This window comes from Ammospiza nelsoni, chromosome 19, assembly GCF_027579445.1.
Source record: "Ammospiza nelsoni isolate bAmmNel1 chromosome 19, bAmmNel1.pri, whole genome shotgun sequence".
Lineage (NCBI taxonomy): Eukaryota > Metazoa > Chordata > Aves > Passeriformes > Passerellidae > Ammospiza > Ammospiza nelsoni.
Window position 1 is genome coordinate 9,662,221 of NC_080651.1, and position 22,798 is coordinate 9,685,018.

Here is a 22,798-nt window from a genome sequence, read left to right on the forward strand (position 1 = left end):
CCGGGGGTGTCGGGGGTCCCCTTGCCGAGGGTGCCGATTGTCCCCTGGAGGCTGGGCTGGTCTCTCCTCACGGGTTTGTGGGAGGCCAAGTGCACCTTTGGCACGAGGTCGGCGCCATTTATTGCCCGGAGAGGAAGCAGCCTTCAGTGCTGTCTAATTACACAGAAATTACCAGAAAAAATGAATTCAAAAAGGTGACCATATGGGCTGCAAGGCTGAAGCCCAGGCTGGATTTTGCCTCTGGTTACTGCCACTCAGAGCTAAGGGCAGAATCCAGGCCAGAAGTGCGTTTCTAGTTCGTGATTTATTGCACCAAAGCGGAGCTGGTAATGAAAACCGTGTTCCACTTAATACTCAGGCGACTTCCAACAAAAATGCCAGCAGGAACTCTTTCTTCTGCTCCCTGCCTCGCAGCTGCCCGGCAGCAGAGGATGTGCGAGCTCAGCCCTCCTGCCGTGCCACGGGGAGGGCCCCGCATGTCCCGCGTGTCCCCGAGCCCGGCTGGTGGCACCAGGCTCAGCACCAGGCTCAGCACCAGTCCCGGACCCTGCCCTGCCTCATCTCCCCCATCCTCGCACCCCTTCCCCACCGAGGCAGGCTCGGCCTGAGCTGCAGATTAACTCGGCAATCAAACAAAAACCAAACAAAACCCAGCTCTGTGAGGCTATTGCAGCACTGGGGTCCAAACTGCCCCCAGGGGCTGCTGTGCTGAACCCCCCAGCCCAGTCCTGTGGGTGTTGAGCCTCCTGTGCAGTACTGACCCCCCAAACCCAGCCCTGGGGGTGCTGTGGTGCGGCACTGACCCCCCCAGCCCAGTGTTATGGGTGCTGTTCTACAGCACTGATCCCCCAGCCAAGCCCTGGGGATGCTGAGCCGCCTCTGCAGCCTGACCCCCCCCAAACCCAGTCCCGTGGGTTCTGAGCCCCCTCTGCAGCCTCAACGCTGCTGGAGCCGGACCCACCAGCGCTTTAACCCTTCCCGTCCCAGCCTGCTGCTCCCCGGCTTTAAAAATGCCATTTTCCTCGGCGTGCAGGGAAGAGCAGGAGCCCTCCCCGCTCCTCCTGGAGAGCAGCAGGTGGAGGAAGCTCCGAGGCAGCCTCAGGAAGGACCCTCGGGCCCCTCCGAGCCCTCCCTGTGACCTGTGGGAAACTCGGGGATGGCCCGGTGCCACGGCCGAGCCCCCGCGCTGCGAACGGCCCGGGTTCATTTGCATGCCGGAGGGGTAGCCGGGCTCCTTCCACCGCCGTGCAGGCATGGAAATGCGTTCGAACGTTCAGTATGGCCCAGCAGAGAGCTCCCCGGGCAGAAAATCCCCCGCGGGCTGCTGGAAGGAGCTCCCAAGCCAAGGGTGCCCAAAGGGAACCTCGGCTCCCGAGGGCAGCGGAATCGCCGGGAATTGCCGGGGGCTGAAAGGCTCCGGACCCTGCCGGGACAGCGACAGCCGGGAATTCGGGCTGGGTGACAAGGCCCTGGCCGCTCAATGGCTCCGCAATCCAGGTCCCATCGAAGCCAGGAGCAGTCAGAGCCCAGGGATGTGTCTCAGGCCAGCCCTTCCCATTCCCTTTCAGCCCGCGGACACCGATAAATTTTCCAGGACACGGGGACAGGACGTGCCTCGCTGCAGCCACTGCCAAAGGCTCCTTAAAAGCAGCCGGGACACGAAGAAATCAATTCCATGGAGCGATTACAGGGATGGGTGGGAGTTCATGGAGCTGCTCCCTGCCAAGGACCCGAGCACAAAGTCCATCACCCCCAGCCAAGGCAAGCGAGTCCAATTATCGGCGATAAATACATTTATTCCAAATGTCCACCCACTTTACATTCCTTTATTTAACGCAGCCGCTCTAAACAGGCGCTGGGATAATTGGAAAATAAAGTCTGGGAGGTTTCATGTCTCCCTGGCTCTCCGGGCAGAGCTGCCCGGGCTCTGGTTGCTATTATTAGTGTAACGATTGCTGTTGTTATTATTATTGTTATGATTATATGCATTTCATTCTCTTCGGGGTAATGAATAATTTATGACTCCGTCTCGATCCCCTTTCAATGGATTCACTATCCAGGGAGACTCGCTGAATAATTTGGATCATTCGTTTTCAAGTGCAGGGGCTGCCGACAAATTGTTCGCTTTTCATTGCTGGGGACATTCGTTGGTCACCCAAACCAGGGGATTTCTTTGGTGCCCCCAGCACGTGAGGCGCTGTCTGGGGTTTTGTTGGAATTTTTTTGTTGTTGTTGATTGGGTGAAACTTTGCGGAGACTAAGAAACAGCTCATCTGGGAGGCTGGATTTGTGCAGAAGTCAGTTTGCCAAATTTCTGTGAGCATTCGGTGGTTTTGCAGAGGCTTGTGAAAAGTAAATGCTACAGAAGATATTAAATGTTATTCAAATGTTTTAAAGGCGACGCTGCTCTTGCTCTTTGATTTGAGCTAAACTATCATGCAGCTGAATATTAAATTTTGCTTACTCAGCTCACACTAGAGAAATGTTGCGGCGTTAAAACCTGCTTTGCCTAAAATCCGGAGGGAAAGGGAATTTTCAAGAGGCTTACACCGGAGATCTTCTAATCCTTGCAATCAAACGAGCGCCTGTATCAACCTCTCTGTGTCCACCCTGTGATCCCTAATCCCGAATTCACGTCGGGATCCATCCCACGGGATCAGCCCTGGGCAGGCTCTGAGCTCTGCAGGGATCCATCCCCGGCACGGCGGGAATGAGGGATGGGATGGGATGGGATGGGATGGGATGGGATGGGACGGGACGGGACGGGACGGGACGGGACGGGACGGGACGGGACGGGACGGGATGGGATGGGATGGGATGGGATGGGATGGGATGGGATGGGATGGGATGGGACGGGATGGGATGGGATGGGATGGGACGGGATGGGATGGGACGGGATGCGATGGAGAGGGCTAACACATCAGCGCTGGTAACCACCGTTTGCTGGGGTGTCCCCACCGTTTGCTGGGGTGTCCCCACCGTTTGCTGGGGTGTCCCCACTTTTGGACAAATCCCGGCAGATTTGCTGCCTGCTCCGTGAAAGGTCACCAGGACATGCCCCGCTCAGCTGAGGAATGAACTGAGAGCAGAGCTCTGCTGGTGCACAGACCCCCCTGGCAGAGTTCTGTTCCTGTCGCGCTCGTCCCGCCCCTGTCCGTGCATCCCGTCCCTGTCCCGTTGGTCCCATCCCTGTCCCGTTGGTCCCGTCCCTGTCCCTCTGGTCCCTCCTGCTGGTCCCGTTCCTGTCCCGCTGGTCCCGTCCCTGTCCCGCTGGTCCTGTCCCTGTCCCGTTGGTCCCGTCCCTGTCCCTCTGGTCCCTCCTGCTGGTCCCGTCCCTGTCCCGCTGGTCCCGTTCCTGTCCCGCTGATCCCATCCCTGTCCCGCTGGTCCCGTCCCTGTCCCGCTGGTCCCCTCCCGCACCGCCCGCTGCCTGTGCCGCCTGCCCAGCCCCGATTTACGAGCAGCGTGTGAAGGACAGACACTGGGCCGCTGGGCTGAACAATGCGGGAATATTAGCCGAGTTACAAAAACAAACAAACCAAACCCTGCCGGGAGCCCGTTTCATTTATCTTCCTTTGTCCCGTTTTGCTTCAGCGTGAAAGTCGCCCTTTCAAGCGCAGCGGTTGCGTTCCAGCCCCGGCGGGCAGCTGATCCAAGGCGCTGCACCGCGAGCTTCCCAAAGGCTCTTTGCACACTTCAATTCATCCCTGAATATTCAGCCGCCCCTCCAACCCTCCAACCCTCCCGGGATTTTCTGCCCGAAAGCCGAGGGTGCAGAGCCCGGGCCGGGGATGGCGGGGCACGGAGCCTTTGTGTGCAAAGACAAGCTGCTGTTTGTATGTGCCGTGCCTCTGTCAGAGCCCGATCGTGGCCACCGGGCTGCTCTCAATATCCGCCCGGCCACCGCCGCTGCCGGAGGGACGCTCCCCTCCCTCCCCCCGTCCCTGCCCGGCCGCTTTGAAGAGAAGGGATTTAATTTCATGAGGCTCTCGGTAATCACGTTCCGATCTCCAACATTAACCAGAACAGACTCCCTCTCGCACAGGGGGGAGGATAAGCCCGTGAACAGCCACGGCTCGGGACGGGCCGCGCTGATGGAGGAAGGCAGAACGCGGGGCTGATTCTGTGCTGCTTGTCAGATGGGACGGGAAACAACAGGCAGCGCCAGGAGGGAGCGGCTTTACCCACCCCGAGGACGCTTTTCGGGGCTCTCGTGCACCACAAACTCAGATTTTCACACCCAGACGTCTTCCTCCTGTCCGTGGCCTTTCCCGTCCTTTACCTTCCCTCTCCCCGCTCCATTTCCAGTGTCCTGGTGCCTCTGCCGCGCTCCCCGGGCTCGCTTCTGCTGGAACTGCTCCTTCTGCTCGGGCGTCGCTCCCTGCTGGGGCAGCCAGCGGGCAGGAAGAGCAGGGCCAGCCCTCCGGGGAAAGTTTTCGTGAAGAGGAGGCTGCGGACAGGGGGATTTAGGTCTCACCTGCCTGCACTGCCCCTCCCTCCCTCTGCTCCCCTCCCTGCACGCAGGGCTCAGCTCTCCCCAGAGCATCTCCTGACCAGGCAGGAATTACACTCTAGACCCTGAAGCAGGTCTAGAAGTCCTTTAGGGCTGTGAGAGCAAAGGCAAAGCCAGTGCTGGGACAGTCCCCCGTGAGTGTTAAACTCCGTTTTCCTATCAGACGTGCTGTCCATTCTCTCCTCACCCACTGCGCTCTGGCTGCCTGAGCCTGCACCCTAAATCCCCACAGAGCTGCCATTAAGGGGCGTTAATTGTTCCCGTAGGATAATTAATGGTCATTCCAATGAAGATTGCTGCCTCGGTCAAAGCTAAGCACGGATCGCAGTGGCCCACCCCGCGCAGCCTGGCAGGGATCGGGGTGATGGATGGCCCCCAAATACCGCAGGGAGAGTGATGTGGACACCTCATCCGTCTTTCCGTGCCGGGCCCGAGCTCGGAGCGCAGCGACTGAGAGGATGGGCTCGGCTCGGGGGGAGCAGCTGGGCTGGGAGCGCACGGACCCCGCACGGACCCGCACGGACCCCACACGGACCCGCACGGACCCCCACGGACCCGCACGGACCCGCACGGACCCCGCACGGACCCGCACGGACCCGCACGGACCCCCACGGACCCGCACGGACCCCACACGGACCCGCACGGACCCCCACGGACCCCACACGGACCCGCACGGACCCACACGGACCCACACGGACGTGGCAGCGAGCCCGGAGCGGGCCCGGCAGAGCCAGCAGCGTTCCTGCCGTGCTCCGCCTCCAATTCCCACCTGGGACACGGGGAGGACCCTCCCTTCCCTCCTTCCCCCGTGCCACGACAACCTGGGAGCGCTGGCCCCTCTCCATGAGGTGCAATCAACAAATCCGGGCCTATTTCTCGCTGGCTCAGAGAGTTTCCCACCCCAACACGTCAAAAAGGACAAATCTGCTGTGAAACAGTCCCACAGAGCCGGGCTGCTCCCAGCCTGTGTCATGCACAGCCTGCTCCTGCCCCTCGTGGCATTTTTGCCCTTTCCCAGGGGAAATTTGGGGTACTGGGTCTAGGTCTGGGCTCTCCATCCTCTCCCCAAACGGGAGATGCAGCAGCTTTGATCCTCAAGCAGAGGTTCCCAAGGCTGCTCCCCCCTGCCTGAGCTGGAATTTCCACTCACCTGCCCACACAATCCTTTTTGCTGGTTATTTTTGGCAGAAGAGGCCAAGGGCTGCTGGGCTCATCCATTAGCAGCCCCTCCGTCCCCAGGGGAGCAGGACTCGGCCTGGGGGCTGGGATTGCCAGTGCAGCCCCCCCAAAGTCCTGTCTCAGCCTGAGGGGACCCTTCTCCACCAGCAACCACAGCCTGAGCGACAACAGGGTTGGACAAAGCCAGAGGCCCCTTCCAGCCCTTCTGTGGAACACTTCAGAAAACCCCTGTACTTCCAGGAGAGAGTGAAATCAAGGTTTGCTCCTTCCCTGCTCTCCAACCCTGTGTCCAGGTGAGGGATGCAGACACGATTTTCAGCCCTCCCGTCACTCACGAGACGCTTTGAAAGGAAAATTTCTGCCTGTGGAAATTTCTGCCCAGGAAGGTTTCTTCCACAGTCTCAGAGCTGTGTGTGGGACATGAACACAGGCTCTTCCCTTGCCTGTTCCTTCCTCTGCCCTCTGCCATCCCAGCGGTGCAGGAGATGCCAGTTGTGGGCAGCAGTTCCGTGCCCGTTGTGGGCAGCAGTTCTGTGCCCTTTGTGGGCAGCAGTTCTGTGTCAGTTGTGGGCAGCAGTTCCGTGCCCGTTGTGGGCAGCAGTTCTGTGCCAGTTGTGGGCAGCAGTTCCGTGCCCTTTGTGGGCAGCAGTTCCGTGCCCGTTGTGGGCAGCAGTTCTGTGCCCAGTTTGTGCTGTCAGTGCCCCCTGTGCCAGCTGAGCCCCAGAACAAAACAATCTCGGTGCCCACATTCCTTAATCACTTTTTAAACTCCAGTCTGCACTGAAACCAGAGGTGCTCAAAACACTCCCTTGAACTCATCTCCCAGCAGAGCTGTGTCTCCTCCACTCCCGCGCTCTCCCGGGTCAGAATGTTTATTTGGTACCTCCCAAAAGAGTGCAGGATTTTCCCGTCCCCACCATTGATTCCCTGGTTTCTGCTGAGCCCAAATCAAACTCTCACCCTGTGGGGTTGAGCCCCTCCGTGCCACCGGTCCCTCTGCTGCTGCCTGCGGTGGATCGGGAGCGGAGTCCCCGTTCCGTTCCCTCCCAGAGCTCCGCGCTGCCCTGGCTGAGAGCAGGAAAAGCCTCCCCGTCTCCTTATCAGTCCCCAGGGCATCCTAATCCCCTCATAAACGCAATCCATTACACTGATATCTTTTTAAAATCCCGCCTGTCACTCCAGCCAGCCCCGTCCCGGCTCTCCGAGCTCTTTGGAGCGCGGTCAGCGGGGATGAGTCTGCGCGGGCAGAACCGGGATTGCCCCGGCTGTGGGTCCGGCCTGTCCCTGTCCGTGTTCCCGTCTGTGTCCGTGTTTCTGTCCCTGTCCCCGTTCCTGTGCCCTCCCTGTCCCATCCCTGTCCCTGTCCCCTGCCGTGTCCGTGTCCCCTGTCCTGTCCCTGTCCCTGATCCCTGCTCAGACATGGCCCCTGTCCCCGTCTCCCCGTCCCGCCGGGCAGCAGAGCCAGCCCGAACCGTGCCACCCCAAGCCGTGCCAGCCCGAGCCGAGCCAGCCCGAGTCGTGCCCGCTCCGTGCCAGCCCGAGCCGTGCCCGCTCCGTGCCAGCCCGAGCCGTGCCCGCTCTGTGCCAGCCCGGGCCGTGCCCGCTCCGTGCAGAGCAGCGGGGATCTGGCAGGGACGCTGGGCACGGGAGCTCGGCCCATGCCAAGCAAACGTTCCCTGCTGCTCGCAGCGGCAGAGGCCAAGCGGCAGCCGCGGCTCCCGAGGCGCCCTGGGGACGGAGCAGATGTGGCCGTGCCACCGCCCAGCCCCGGCCCTGAGCCCTCTGCACCGGCTGATCCTGCAGCGAATCCTCTCCCTGCTCTCCTCAAAAACGGGGGGATCTGTTCGGTGCCACCACGAACGTGCTGCAGATAAAGCATCCTGTGAACCCCCCTGTGCTGGGGATGCAGCCCTGCCTGGGCTCCTGCGCCACAGCTCTCCAGGAAAAGGAGGATGTTGGATTAGATGGGTTCTGGGGCTGTTTTGGGTTTTTTTTGCTGTTTGACAGCAACAAGTGGCCCAATGCCCCACAGCCCCTGCGATGCCAGGCAGGCACCCAGGCTGCTCCAGCCATCCTCACCCACGATCTCCTCTGCCCTGGATAAAACGATGGGGAAAAACTCAACACAGAGCCCTGAAATCCTCCAGGAATTCCTCAATAAAACTCTGCTTGCACAGCCCTACCGCAGAAGGGTCACAAACAGGATGGGAGCTGTGAAGGCGCTTGGGGTGGGTAATCAATCAGGGTAGAGAAATGGAATCACTTAAATTTAATAAGAGACACCAGGAACTCCCTGGAATGAAATCCTGCAGTCCCGTAAAAAGCACAAGAGACTCCAAAACCACTGCCAAAAAGCTGGGTGTCACAAAAGGGAGGCAGGAGAGACCAAGGGCCAAAAAGGCATCACCCCTCCGTGGCCACAAAAATCCATCTCTCATCCCTGAGCGTGAAGGGGAGATAAATTAAGAATATAGAGACAAATTCGTGTTCCCACCTGCTCCCAGACAGAAATCCCAGAATCCTGGGGGTGCTTTTACAGGCAGGGGGGATTCCAGAGCCCTCGGGTGCTTTTTGCTCCATCCCTGGAGAGCAGCACATCCCCCCGGGCAGGCACAGGGGGTTTGCGAGGCGAGGACAGCGGAGGCTGAATAAGGATGACAAGATTTGGCCCAGAAAGAGGAGGGCAGAGATTAGCCGTGGACAAGCTCAAGGGAAGGCAACTGTCCAACCCAGAGTGCCAAGCCTGGTTTTGTTTTAGCCTTAACTGCGCTTTTTTGTTTGTTTGTTTGTTGGTGTAAAAACCTTTCTGTTGGAAATCAGTTTAACTTTAAGCTTCCTGAGAATAAAAGCCTGTGAGAAAGCTCTGCCCATGCGAGGCTCCCTTGGGAGGCTACAATGGGAGCCTCAGCAGCTCCTGGGCCCGAATTTCTATGGCTACAGCACCCATCTGCTCAGCAACACAGCCAGCCCTGCTCTGTGCTTCCCCATGCAGCACAGTCCCTGGGAGCTGCACCACGAGGGGCTGCAAAGGGCCTGGGGCTCCTTGGATGGAGTGCAGCCCCCACAGGGTCTGCTCCAGCTGCTGGTGGAGCTGCCCCAGCTGCAGTTTCCTGAGTAAAAGGGTGCTGCAGTAATGCTTCGTGTCCTTCTGAACCCAGACCCAAAGGGTTTTACAGAGCCTCCCTTTGCTCCCTAGACGTGGGGAAATTGAGGCCCAAGGCAAACCTGACATCAGACATGATGGGCATTGCTGTTATCATCAACAGGTAATGGGCAGCATCAGCACAGAGCAACTCCAAAACGCACCTGAGAATCAGCTGAGAACCCAGGCTTGACCCAGCCACAGGCAGAGCTGAGTTTGCTGCCAGATCCAGGCACCAGAATCTGCCTCGGGTGGACAAAGGAGGTTACACTGTGGGGGAACCTCTGTGGGACCCTGGGGATCCTCTGGGGGACCCTGGGGACCCTGCAGGAGCAGCCTGGGGTCTTGCCCAGAGCCTCTCTGCCCAGGCTGGGAGTGTGGCTGTCTCCAAGCACGAAGGGATGGATGTTTGCAACCTTCCCCATCCCTCTGGAGCAGCTGTGGCATGAGCAGGGTGGGCATGGGGACACCCAGACTCCTTTTCTCCTCACAGAAGGATTGCAAAGCCACGTTGTTCCTCTGCCTGACTCCCATCCCACCAGGGAACTGAGGGATCAGTGGATGTGCCCCTGTGTCACCAGGTCCCTGCCAGCCCTGCCAGCCCCACCCACACTCCCCTTCCCAGTGCTGCAGCCAGTCTCTGTCCGTCTGTCCCTCTGTCCCTCTGTGCCCCTCAGGATAAACCATTGGCAAAGCCCTGAACCACCGGGGAGAGGAGCAGGCAGAAAGGACATCTCCCACCAGCCCAGCCCTTCCTGGCTGGATGTGAGCCCTTCCTGGCCTCTGGGAGCCCCTGGTGGCCCAGGCCTGGCCCTGGTTCCCTGCTCTGCCCACTCGGGGACGCCTGGACCCTGCAGACAGGCACTGGCTCACAAGTGATTCCTGCAGGGACAGAGACAAAGCCACCACCAGCTTGACTCCTTCTTCCACTTGGAGGCCAAGGAGAATGGGAAGGAATCCTCTCATGAGGCTCCCCAGTACCCCACTGTGCCAGCCTGGGGAAAATGGTCACAGACAGGATAGGAACCGAGAGAGCTTTGGAGATGGAGGTGATTAACGCACGGTAAAGGAAAGGGATAATCTGAATTTAAAAAGGGACACCAGGAACTCCCTGCATGAAACCCCTCCCTTCCCTCTGAGGGAGCAGGGCTGTGTGGGAGGATCTGATTTCCTGGCTGTGGTGAGGGTGGAGGGGCCCGTTTGCTATTTCAGCAAGCACTGCCCTGCAAATGCCTCCCTGGAGCAGCACGGAGCTGCCAAGGGCCCAGGTTTGGCCGAAGGAAGTTTTGCACTGGGAGCGTTTGGTGGGCGCTCCCGTCAGAGCTCCTGGTCAGCTCCTTGTCGGAGGTGAAGTTTCCTTTCCGCTGAACAAGAACTCGCTGGGAAATCGCTGTGACACGGGACACATCCCAGCCTGGGAACCCTCGGGCAGCGCGGCAGAGCCTGCCCAGCGCCAGGCTCCGGCGCTGCCCGTGCCAAATCCCCTATCAGGGAGCACAATGCCTTTCCTTTCTCCCCCTGCGCTCGCTCCCGGCTTTGTTAAACGCTCTCGAGGGCCAAAGCCGAGCGGGGCCCGGCACCTGCGGCCAGGCTGACGTCAGGAACACCTGCAGGCGCCGGGAGCATCCCTGGCTCCGGGGGGAACGGCGCTGGGGCTGCAGAGCCTGCCCTGGAATGGAGCCTGGAGCTCCCCAAGCGCCTGTCAGCGGGATGCAGCCCGGGCTGGGCCAGCAGGGCCTCATCCAGGCAGAGGCAAAGGTGCAAAGCACAGGGAGGGTGCTGGTCCCGCTCATTCCCAGCACTCTGACCCACACCGGGGTTCTGGAGGAATTGTGCACGTTGTGTTCTAGTGGTGTTTATTTCTGGAATGGTGCGCGTTGTGTTTTAGTGATGTTAAATCTGATCAAAGACCCTGCCTGCGTCTTCCTGCATCCACACGAGCTCACCAGCAGCTGAGCTCTGACAGCGTTTCACTTCAGACCTTTCCCAGCTGCAATTCCTCTCCTGGGGAAGCTGGAAGCTGCATCAGGACGGGCTGGGCTGGAGAAGGGGGCTTGGGCTGGACCAGCGCTGAGCAAAGAGGCAGCCCAGCGGCGCTGGGGAGAGGCAGGATGGAGAACAGACCTCCGAGCTCTTCTCCAAGCCGAGCCCTCCCTGGAGCCCTCGCAGGCGCCCGGCCAGAGCCGGACTGCAAGGCCAAGCTCTACGTGGAGCAGTAACTTGCCAGGTAAAGCTGATGGGAACCTGAGGCTGCGAAAGCTCTGCAGGAGCAGATCCCTGGAGAACATCCCCTTGGGACAACCTTGTCCTCTCCACGTGCAGTGCTGGGGTCTCGCAAGGAGCTCTAAGGAAAAATTCGATCTGGCTGGCAAAAAGTGTTCCCATAGGAAATTTTGACTTTCTGTCAGAAACTCCAGAGCGTTTCTTTCTCAGCCCCAAATAAGAATGAATAGGAACAAAGATTCCGTTTTGGCAGGGGGAACCGGCTTACTAAAGAAAACTCCCAAATTTTTAAGCAAAGCGGACACATTCTATCATTTTTCTCTTTGGACTAAAAGAAAAACTCCCAACGATTTTCCAGAAAGGAAAAAAGCAAATTCAGTGAAAAAAAAAAAAAAACCCAAAACAAAACAAAACAAAACAAAACAAAAAACGCAACCAGTTCTCCCAGCGCTCCTCGATGCAAACTCAGCTGATTTGGCTGATGCCCCTTTCGCTCTGGTGCCCGGAGCAGCCTGGAAGGAGCCTCAGCGAGCGGCTCCGGCTGCAGCTCCCGCTCGTTCCCGGCCCTGCCCCGCAGGCGGCTCCTGACCCGGGCCCTGACTTTCTCTCGGGATTTGGGACAGAAACCAGGGTGGGCCGACGGTCATGAGCGAGTGGGTGGGAGTTGAATGGGGTTATTGTGATCTTTATCTGGGGGGATTATTCCAGGCGGTGTGGGCTTGGCAGGGCAGCGCGGGGTTTTGGCCATGCCTGGTTTTACAGACTGATAGGTGCGGCCCCAGGGAAGGAGCGGCGGGACCGGGCTGCGGAAAATTGTTTTACGGTAGCTTCGTCCTTGCAAAACATTCACTTCCCAGCAAAGCCGATGGAAAAGGAAAAAACAGAGCGATTTTCGTTTGCAGAAGTCTGACGCGGCCAGGAGCGCACATGGTCTGAAATGCAAAGCCTGGCATAAAAGTGACACATTTTACTGGAAACTGGGAACTCGCTTCCCTTTTATTGGAAATACATTGGAAGGGAGAAGGATGGTAGGAGCACGGCGCCAGCACAATTACTGAACAGAAGCGTTTTCAGGAGAGTTTGGGAATCCTGCAGAGGAGACCGGGGGTCCGATAGCACCTCGAGACCGCACTGAAATGTACGGCATCGCTGATAGCGGTGACTCTGCGGGGAGGGAGCGGGGCTGAGGCTGGGAGAGCCGGACCCCTCCTGTCCCCGGCCTCGCTGCTGGGCAGGACACAGCGCTGGGATGGGAGCGAGACGCGGAGCTCTGACCCCGAGCGCTGCCGGGCAGCGGGACCCGCGGGACGGCGGAAAAGCGAACCCGGAGCTGACCTCGGCAGCCTCGGGCATCGGGACGCGGCATCTCCCGGCCGCTTCCCCCGTCCCGAGGGGATCCGAGCATCGCCCCGAGGCTGCCGGGACCCCGGAGCCGCCACCGCGTGTGCCCGGTGCCACCGGGCCCCTCTCCCTGCCAAATAACCCGGCTTGGCCGTGCCTTCCTGCTGAAGACGCCGGGGAAGAAATTGCGCTCTCTGTAAGGCATACATCTGATTGTGATTTGGGGAAAAAAAATAAAAAATGAAAAGAAGGGAAAGAAAACAAAATAAGAAGAAAAAAAATAAAAAAGAAAAAAAGGCGGCCAACCCCGGCCGCTCGGCGAGGGATTTTTCCTATATTCGAAGCTGCAAATATTTTGGAAGCCGGGGCCGTGTTTTCCGTGTAAACAAGGCGGCGGCGGCGGCGGGGCCGGGGCTGCGCTCCGCGGGGCCGGGGAGTCCCGGTGCGGGCAGCGGAGCCCAGTCCGGCCATCCCAACCCGGGGCCGGGTCCCCACGGGCACACGGCTGAGCACCGGCCCCGAAACCGCGAGGAGAGGAGCGGCAGAGCGCTGGGATCCCGCCGGGAAGCGGCGGCGGAAGATCGGAGGGAACGTTCGGCGGGATGTGCGGGACTCACGGCGGAGAACTGCCCAAGCCCTTAACCCTTGTGCACCTCGGCAGAGGAGAAGGACACTCCGTTCCGCCCGGGACAGCCAGCACGGCGCGCGTTTCTCGTTCCAGATGGAACGAACCGGCTGCTGCCCGCCTCTCATTTGGCCCCGGGGCTCCTTCAAGTCCCCGCCGCGGCCTCCCAGGGCCGCCTTCGCTCCCGAGGATGCCGGGACCGGAGCTGCGGGCTTTGCCCGGCTTCCCTGCCCTGCTCCCGGCCGCCTTCGCTCTCCGGAAGGGGCCAGCGCCCGTCCCGGTGCCGGTGCCGGTCCCGCCCGGGCGCGGAGCCTCTCGGGCTTGGGGCGGCTCCGAGCCCTGTCCCGGGGAGGAGAGCGGGGCTGCTGCGAGCCCCGGGATCCCCGGACCGGAGCCGAGCCGTGCTCTGCGGGACCCCGGCCGGGACCTGTGCGGGACGGAAGCCCCTGCCCGGCCAGCCAGGGCCCCTTCCCGCTCCTGCGGACACGAACGGCGTTTTCCCGGAATCCTGAACGCTCCTTATCCCCTCTCCTGAGCTCCTTGCTTTTTCCTGCCTCGCGTTTCCGAGCTTCCCCTTGCTCTGCTCATCGGAGTCCCCCGCTAACCCCGTCCTGCGCCGCCGGCTGCCTCCGGTGTCCCCGTCCCACGGCCCCGCGGCTCTCGGTATCCCCTGCCCCAAACTGCTGTGCCCTGCCCGGTGGTCCCAGGCTCCCCGTGCCCGCCATTTCGCACCTGGAGGTCCCTCGCTGTTGTCACCAGCGGGCTCCCGAGTACCTCAGTGTCCCCTGCCTTGAGCTGCCGGGCGCCTCAGTGCCCCATCCCCTGCGCTCCCGAATGCCTTCACATCCCCGCTCCGCGCTCCGAGGTCCCTCGGTGTCTCGTCCTCACCCCTACGCCCTCCGGTACCTCAGCGTCCTCCTCCTTTCCGTTCTCAGTGTCCCTGCTTGTCCCCGCGCTGCTCGGCGCGTCCCTGGATGTCCCCGTGCCTTTCTCTGCCGCCCCTCGCGGCTCCTTCGCTCTGCCCTCCCTCCGCCTCCCCTCCGGGGACCTCCGCGCCCCGGCCCCGTCCTCCTCCCGCCGTGTCCGCGCCCGCGGCCGGGACTCACCCACGCACTCGTTGGCTTCCCGGGCCGTCGCTCGCTGCCAGGGCCGGTCGTAGTGGAAGGGCTTGCAGCGGTCGCACTCGGGGCCGGCCGTGTTGTGCTTGCAGTCGCACACCAAGCTGTCGTCGCGGTCTCGGACGCAGCGCGACGCGTGCCCGTTGCACTTGCAGCGCCCGCCGACCTGCAGGTCGGACACGGCGTAGAAGTAGGAGTCGCGGGCCAGCTCGGAGTCGTCCTCGCTCTCGTCGCCGAAGGTGTGCAGGCGGCTGAAGGTCACCCTGATGTCGGTGGCCGTCACCCAGTCCTGCAGCACGGGCGAGTTGTCGAAGTCGTGGGCGGTGGGGCGGCCGTCCAGGGTGCTGAAGGCGATGAGGCCGCCGGAGAGGGGCCGCACGTCGGTGTGCGAGTCGGTGCACACCGCCTCCTGCTCGTTCTGCTTCGTGATGGCGGCGCGGCTCGGCTTGTTGTACATCTTGCGGCACTGCGTGGAGTAGAACTGGAAAGGCACCCAGGTCTTGCCGTAGTCCATGGACTTGTGGATGGCCATGGACTCGGGGCGCGGCGAGCAGAACTGCAGGCTGACGTAGGTCACCTCGAATTTCTTGCCGAGGGACAGGGTGAGGGTGACGTTGTGGGGATACTGGACGTAGCTGTCGGACTGCCAGCAGGTCAGGTTGTGCGGGTTGTTGAGGTCGGTGAGGAAGGAGGGCGGGTGGGCGCGCTTGGGGTCGGAGGCGTTGCAGAGGTGGCAGGTGCGGACCTGCTCCTCGCCCTTCTCCGTCACCACGCAGTACCGCGACGGCGGCTTCCCGCAGGTGCTGGACACCTTCACCTCCTTGCCGAAGGCCGAGTTGACGAAGTCGGGGATGCAGCGGCGGGGCAGCCCGTGCTCGTCGTAGCAGGGGTCGGGCTGGGCGCTCTGCACGGCGAACATGCTCACGCCGTGGTAGCCGCCGCGCAGGGGCTGCGCCAGCCACGCCGCCGCCAGCAACAGGGCCAGCGGCGCCTCCGCTCCCCTCCGCGGCATCCTGCGCGACCTCCGCGCGGCGCGGGGACGGCGGGGCCGGGGGACACGGGGCGCGCCGGGAGCCGCCGCCTGACCGCGCCGCTCCGCGGGGCACCTCGGCCGGGGACGCGGTGCGGCGGCTCAGGGAGCCCGGAGCATCGCCCGCCCCGCGGCCAGCCCCGCGGAGAAAGGGGAGACCGCGACGGCGGCGGCACCACAAAAGTGGGGCTGGCGGCGGGGCTGGGTCCCGCCTGCCTCCCGCCCCGGCCCTCGCACGGAGAATGACTGGCGGTCCCAGCCCCCGCCGCGTTTGAGGTCATGCTAAAGGAGTGACATCGCGCTCAACGAACAGAACAACGACATCCACTGGCGGCTCAGCCAGAGACGCGCACAGGCCTCGGGGAGGGCGGGGGGGATGGGAGTGGGACGGAGCCCGCCTCGACACCGCGGCGATGGGCGCGGGGCTCCCGAGCCGCCCCGAGGAGCCGGGCGAGGGTCCCCGCGCTGCCCCCGCCCCGCTGTGCCCCCGACGGGGCTGGGGGAGCCGGGGCCGCCCGCGCCCTGCAGCTGGGGATGCTCCGGGGGCGTGGAGCGGGAAGGGGGGAAGCGGCCCGGAGGAGCCCCACGCCCACCTGTGGGGACGCCGGGGGGATCGGGACGGGGACGTGTCCCACCCGGTCCCTGCTGGCCTCCCCTGCCCACCGGGCCAGACGGGGACTGGCCCCTGAGCTGGATCGGAAGGGAACCGGCCCGAGTGGGCTCCCGCAGCCCTGGGACAGGACAGCCGGTGCCGGGGAAGTTTAACGGGGGGAAGCAGAGCACGGGAACTGCTGGGCCTGGCGACCCCCGGCAGGTGTTTTAGGGGGTTGGTCTCGGGGAAGAGGAGCAGTGTCTCTGTCACAGCCCCGGGACAGACCGGGCACGAGGGGCTGCGCGGCGCCTCTTGCCGCCCCCCACCTCGCTCTGCACTTTGTCGGCTCTCCCGTTAAGGCAAGGAAGGGTTAAAGGGCGGCACTTGTCCCGCACCGGGCCGTACCCAGCCCCGCTCTCCCCTTCCCACCCACCCGGACCCCCGGTGCTGAGGGGCCGCCCCCGACGGCCGCTGCCCCCGGCCCCGCTGGGGCTCCGCTGCGATCCCGGCCGGGGGCACAGCCCGGGGGACGGTACCGACACCCCGGAGAGAGCCCCGGGAGGGAGCGGAGCTTCCCCGCCTCGGCTCCCGGCTCCCGGCCGCCCTGCTCGCCCCCCTTCCCTCCCTCTTTGATTAAAAGGGCACTTTTATTTTTCCAACGGAGGTGCCCTCTCTCGGAGCGCTGCCCACGCCGTGTCACTCAAGCGGCCGGGCCTGGCACGGCGGCGCGGTTCCCTCCCCGGAGAGCGGCGGCGGGGCGGCCCGAGGGGCCGGGGGCTGCCCGGGCAGCGGCGAGCCACGGCCGGCCTCCGCCCCCTCCCCTCCGCCCGCCCCTCTCTCGCTTTGAATTCCTTGCCACCGAGCTGAATAAAAGTGGTTGTTGTAAATTGAATTAGTGCCTGATTAATCTGCTCCCGGGCCTGCTAGCCCAGCGGGGCGTCTTTGGCAATGCAACCGCCTTCCCTGCAGGGCAGCGGGGCTCCGCAGCCTCCCTGCCCCCACCGCTCCCCTCGGACCCCCCCAGCCGCCCCCCCAGCCCCGCCGCTCCGGGATTTGTTAACTCTTCCCCGGGAAACGGCCCCTCCGTCCCGCTCTCGGCGCCTCCATCGCCGGGGGAAGAGGAGAGGAGTGCGGGGATGGGGATGGGGATGGGGATGGGGATGGGGATGGGGATGGGGATGGGGATGGGGATGGGGATGGGGATGGGGATGGGGATGGGGACGGGGACGGGAACGGGATGGGGATGGGGATGGGAATGGGGTTGCGGAATGGCCGGGGCTGGGGGAGCTTCGGTCCCTCTGGTCCCCCCCGAGTCACCCAGCGACTCGGCCGCAGTCCGGCGCACCCGGGACAGTCACGGACAGTCCCGGGATCCCCCAGCCCCGGAGAAAGCTTTAATCCCATTCCTGAATGGGGCCTGTTCACAGAATAGGGATGGGAGGTGTGTGCTCCCGTCCAGCTCTGGGAGGGCACCTCAAGGAGGGAGGGGATAATTTGGGCTGAGCTGCCCCGGGCCTTGGGGGCCAGGCCGGGACAGGGGCCCGGGGAAGCCCCGGGACATCTCCGGCCGTGCGGGAGCTGGGAGACACCGAGGATGGGAATCCCCTGCCCGGAGCTCCAAGTTCGGGCCACAGACCCTGCAAGTGCCCGCCATCAACATCTCTCTCGGCGTTTGCGATCCCCCGCTTCACTCGCCCGGCTTTTTTCCTTAGGCCCCGCGTGTCCGGGAGCAGCGGCCGCCGCGTGTTCCCTGTCCGGCCGTGTCCGGGGAGGGACAGGGACAGGGACACGGCTCCTGTGCCCGGAGGGACTCGCGGGGCCGGCTGGGCACGCAGCAGGTGCCGCTGCCGGGGCCCTCGGGGAAAGGTGCGGGTTTGGCCCCGGTTGCTCCGGACTCTCCCGGACCCTCTCCCCGGCCCGGCCGCGGCCCGGGAATGCCCCCAGAGCGCAGGGCAGGGCTGAAATCTCAGAGTTTTTTTTAAATCCGGGAGGGTTTCTAAAGGCCGCCCAGCCGCCCCTCAAAGCCCGCACGGTCCTTCCCCGACTCACAGCAAAACTTGGGGTGAATGTAAGAAAAGCTGCTCCCGCGGAACTGCTCCGCAAAGCCGAGGTGCTGCCTAATCCCATTAGCAGGGTGTTAATTTAACAACCTTCCTGCGCTGCCGAGCGCGGGGCTCCGCGCTGCCCGCCGGCGCTCCCGGGGCTGCGGCTCTCGCCTCCCTCCTGCCCTTCTCGCTGGGTTTATTCGGCGTTTCACAACCCCCGGGGTTTGTAATGGCTCTTGCGGTCATTAACGTGATATACTGAGGCTTTCTCCTCTAATTACCTCGCCCTCGAGCTATTAAATGCATGTAAGCAGCTCGGCGAGGACCGAGGCTCAGCTCGGCGGGCCCGGGCCCGACTCTGCCGGGCCCTTCGGGGCCGGGGCCCGGGGCTGTCCCGGGAGGATGGAACGGGGGATGCTCGGGGAACCAGGCTGTGCCCTCCGGGGATCGCTCCCCAGCTCGAATCTGATTTTCCTGTCACAAAGCGCCAGCCAGCCCCGGCCCTGTCCTGCCTCGGGAGGGAACGGATCCTCGCCCAAGCCAGCCCCGGTGAGATGCCGAAACATCTCCGGTACCAGCACCGGGGCCGGAACACTGCTGGGACCAGCACCGGAACATACGCGGCGCCTACACCAGGAACGAAACAGCGCTGGGACCGCACCGGGGCATCAACCCGGTTCCCCGGCTCCGCCCGGGAGCGTCCCCGTTTGGCCCGGGAGAAGCCCCGGGGCCGCAGAACCGGGAAGGATTTTATTCCAGCCGCACCGGGAACAGCGGGAAAGGCGGCCCCGGCGCTCGGAGCTCGTTTTAAAAGTCAAATGGCTTCGGGCGCCGGAGCTCGTCCTCCTCGTCGCGAACAATGCGCTGCTGCTCGCCCACCTCCCCCTGCACCGCCCGGGCTCGGGAAAGGGAGGGGGAGAGCAGAGCGGCTCCTCTGCTCCCCGGCTCTCGGGGGGCCGTTCCCCGGCGGGACCGGGAGCGGCTGGAAAGGCAGAGAAGACCCGGGTTGAAATAATCAGGAGCGATTTATTCCCCTGGAGTGACAGTTCTTTTGAGCAGTTGCCGAATGGCAGTTTCTGTCTTTCTGAAAGCTTTTCTTCCAGATTCTGTTCAGATTAGGCTGGGGAGATGAATGAGGCCATTATCCAGCCCAGTAGCTATTCTGAAATGCCAAATTAATTACCAAGGGCTAAATCAAGGCGATGGGGGCTGGAGGGGAGAGGGGGGCGGCGGTTTGAGGTGTGAAAATATCTCCGCGATCTTTTAAACACGGGCACGGCGGGCGGCCCGGGCTGCTCGCTTCGAACCCCCCAAACTTCGCTCGGGGGCAGCGGCGGCCGGAGCCAGGCGGAGACACCGAGGAGAGGCCGCGGGTCCCGCTCCGGTTCCCCTGGCCCGGCTTCGGCACGGCCCCGCCGCTGCCGCATCCCTCACCTACGGCGGGGCTGGACAGGGGCTGAACTGGGGCTGAACCGGGGCCGAACCGGGGCCGAACTGGGGCCGAACTGGGGCCGAACTGGGGCTGAACTGGGGCCGAACTGGGACTGAACTGGGGCCGAACTGGGCCTGAACCGGGGCCGAACCGCGGCCGAACTGGGGCTGAACTGGGGCCGAACTGGGGCTGAACCGGGGCTGAACCGGAGCCGAACCGGGGCCGAGGCCTCTTGTCCCGCTCACGGCTCCGGCGGCCGCTCCGGTACTGCCCGGCTCTCCCCGCCCCCCGTCCCGGGGACTCTCCGCCACCCCCGCGCCGGTCCCGCAGCGCAGGGAGCAGCAGCCCCGCTGTCCCAGAGCCGTTCGCAGAGCTTTATCCGCAGCCGAGCCGCCGGGGAGTCAGCCCGGGGCATTCCCGAATTCCCGCAGCTCCGAAGGGCCCGCTCGGGGATGGGAAAATGATCAGCCGGTCGCGTCTTTGCCATGAGAGAGGGAAGGGGAGGGCGAGGGATTGGGTAGGGATGCTGATCCATAACTCGGTTCGCGTTGCTTGGCTTGGAGGGTCACAGAAATGCCGCGGAGAAAGGGGAGAAGGACCGGTTGCAAGGGAATTAGGGAAAAAGGCACCGCTGGCTTTTCCCGGGCTGATGTCTCTCTGCCAGCGCAGATGACAACATTTGCACATGACATTTAATCCTCTACCCTAAAGCTCTGTGGCTCCCGGCAGGCAGTTATTGTTATTATTGTCGCTCTAATATTTACGCTTTGCTCCCAAACAAGTGTAATTTCCCCGATCGCTTTGTAGCTCCTTGGCCCCTAATCCAGTTTTCCCTTCAGTTCCCGGGAGACCACACCTCTGGCTCCTCTCATTCATGGGGAGGAAAAAACAAAAAAGAATGGAAGGAATTTTTCATTAAAAAGTAACCGTTTAGGAAACGGCGTGTCAAGCCTGACTCCGTTTTGGACATGGGCCTGATGCTGATTTAGTTTTGGACATGGGGCTGATGCTGAATCCCTGCAATCGCCCACGGTCAGCGAGGAACATCCCGGCTCAGCCTGGGCAGCACAGCCAGGCAAGACTTGTCCTCGCACTAGACAGTCCCTGCAAACGAGGAATAAGCACGGAGGAGATTTCCCAGGGGCTGGGAAGTGCGCTGGAGAAGGAATCAAGCCTTTAATGTAAATTGGCCGTGGCTGGCGGAGACCACTGAACACTGGGCTATTCAGCATCTCTGTGAACCTCTAATGATCAACTCGGTTTTCAATTATACCCCCACAATTGCCACCAAGTGAGATAAGCCTCCGGAATACTATATTTCCTCTTGCAAAATGTTTTCTTTAGAGCGGGCAGGCTGGGAAGCTCAGTGAGTAATATTTGATTTATTTTCAGTGGAGCTGAGGGACACCCAGATCCCGGCTGGCCCCAAGAGGAGCCAGGATTGTCCGGAGCGGCTCAGGCACTGCCGGGAGCTCGCAGGTGGATCCAGCCGCTGCAGCTCTCATATATTCCAGGAAAACAGGGATGCTCCTGGGTGGCAACGACGTCAAACCCTTTGATTTATTTGTGTGCTTCCCTACAGAAACAACGGCTTCGTTTGAGTGGGTGCAGATGGAGCACAACACAAACCAGGCAGCTTGGGCTGGGAAATGCTGCCGGGAAGCACCAAATCCAGGCAAAAACGGGTCCAGGACCAGAGCAGACCCTCCTGCCCAGCTCCTCCTGCACCCCAAATAAAAGCACCCGAAGCCATTTGGCTTTTAAAACAGGCTCCTACATTTGGAAGCTGTTTCCAAGTCCAAATCACTGTTCTGAGCAATACATGACAGGGATGGGACAAGAGGGACTCGGTGACCTCACAGCAATGTCCTGAGCTCCAGGGGAAAGAAATACCCGAACGAACAGGGAACTCGGGCACGGGGAATGCCCCGGGACAGCTGGAGAAACCTCCCTGCTCTGAATTGATGGAGGCCGGGGGGACCCCCTGCACTGCTGGAGGGAACATCCCCGCGTGTTTCTGCAGCCCCAATTTCAGAGATCTGCAGGACTCTGCTGCCAGGCTGAGGTGTGGGAGATGTGGGGTGAAGGAAACGGGTTTGGGGTTGGAGGAGGCAGATTTCTGTATAAATATTGCTGAGGATCTGTGTGGAGAGGAGGGATGGGGACATCCAGTTTATTCAGTAAAATATTTAATTCAGAGAGACCTCACTGAGGTTTTGGTGCCACTCTGCAGATTTTATTTTTAGATTATCAAAGCACCTGCCTGTCTCTGCTGCCCAGTTGTGTCCACTGTGTCCACTGGTGTCACTCCATGTAGGAGATTTTTTGCTCTGGCATAAGACACTGGCCCATGCAGAGATTTTCTGTCTCGATCACAGATTTATACGGGACCTGTGGAAGGTCGTGGAGCTCAGACCTTGATCTCAGCGGGAATGTTCCTCCCCTGTGAGAAGGAATTCGATCTCCTTAAGCTGGTGTGGGGTAAAGGTGGAACCTGGGCTGGGCTTCCAGGGGAGAGGGAGGGAGCGTGGCAGGGGCTGGGCCGGGGCGGGCAGGGCTGGGTGGATTTCAACTACCAAAGGAGCAGGATTACTGAAACACGGATCCCCAGAGCCTCTGGATGGCCAGCTCTCGGGAACTCCCTGTGCCAGACAATTAACTCTTCTCCAGCATCCCCTCCGCAGTGACAAGCGGGCTCCGACTGCAGCTGGGGCAGTCCCGGGCAGGCTCTGCCTCAGCATTGCAGATGAAGGAGCCGTTTTGTTGCTTTCTTTGCTTAGAAGTAATAAAAAGAAATATATTCCAGAAAGCATCCTGTTCCCTGAGGGAAGGAGTGGGGATTTGCAGGGCTTGAGCCAGCAGAGCTGGGGCAGGGCAAAGGGGGTCATGCACGGCCCCCTCCAGGTTTTGGGTTTGCATCTTCCTTAAGGGAAGTGTCCTCTGGAATCAGACGGGGCACGGCGAGTGCTGGGGCCTTTCTAGCACCCCAAAATCAGGGTGCTGGGAGTGAGCCCCGGCCCAGCCCTAGGCAGAGCCCTACCATCTTTCCGCAGGGGGCTGCGCTGCGTTCGGGCTCCTTTTGGCAGCCATCCTAACTTAATTATAATGAAGGATGCATTAGGCGGGGATGAAGTGGCCCTCGAGTGGCTCTAACCCTCTAAAGGAGCTCGGGGAGAGGCGGCGGGAGCGGCTCCGGCCGGGCTTTGTGGATGGGGCCGCAGCTCCATGGAGGAACCTTCCCGTGCCCCCTCCCGGGACACGGAGCCCTCATTCCACCCGTGCCAGAGCTGGACTTACTCAGAACCATTCTTGCCAATGCTGGGCTCCCTCAGAGCCACCCCTGGGCTCATTCAGAGCCATCCCTGCCGGTGCTGGGCTGAGCTCCGAGGTTCTGTCCCGGCGCTGTCCGTCCTTCCAGCCGTCATCAAGGCCATTCATTAACCGGCGCGGTGCCCGTGCCAGGCCAGGGGGCACGGCTGGACCTGAGCGAGCAGAGCCCAGAACCCCGGCCCGGCCCTCCCTGTGTGCCGGGGGTCTGCACCCCTCCCTGTGTGCCGG

The 22,798-nt window shown here is 62.1% G+C and overlaps 1 protein-coding gene across 1 annotated transcript in view; it reads right to left on the reverse strand.

Annotated features, from left to right (window-relative positions):
* NTN1 (netrin 1) overlaps positions 1-15,153 on the reverse strand; it is a 77,893-nt gene extending 62,740 nt beyond the window's left edge. Inside the window, exon 1 of the mRNA XM_059485939.1 lies at positions 14,130-15,153. Within this exon, the coding sequence (XP_059341922.1) occupies positions 14,130-15,153 (1,024 nt within the window). The remainder of the gene's footprint in view (positions 1-14,129) is intronic.
* Positions 15,154-22,798: the final 7,645 nt, after the last annotated feature.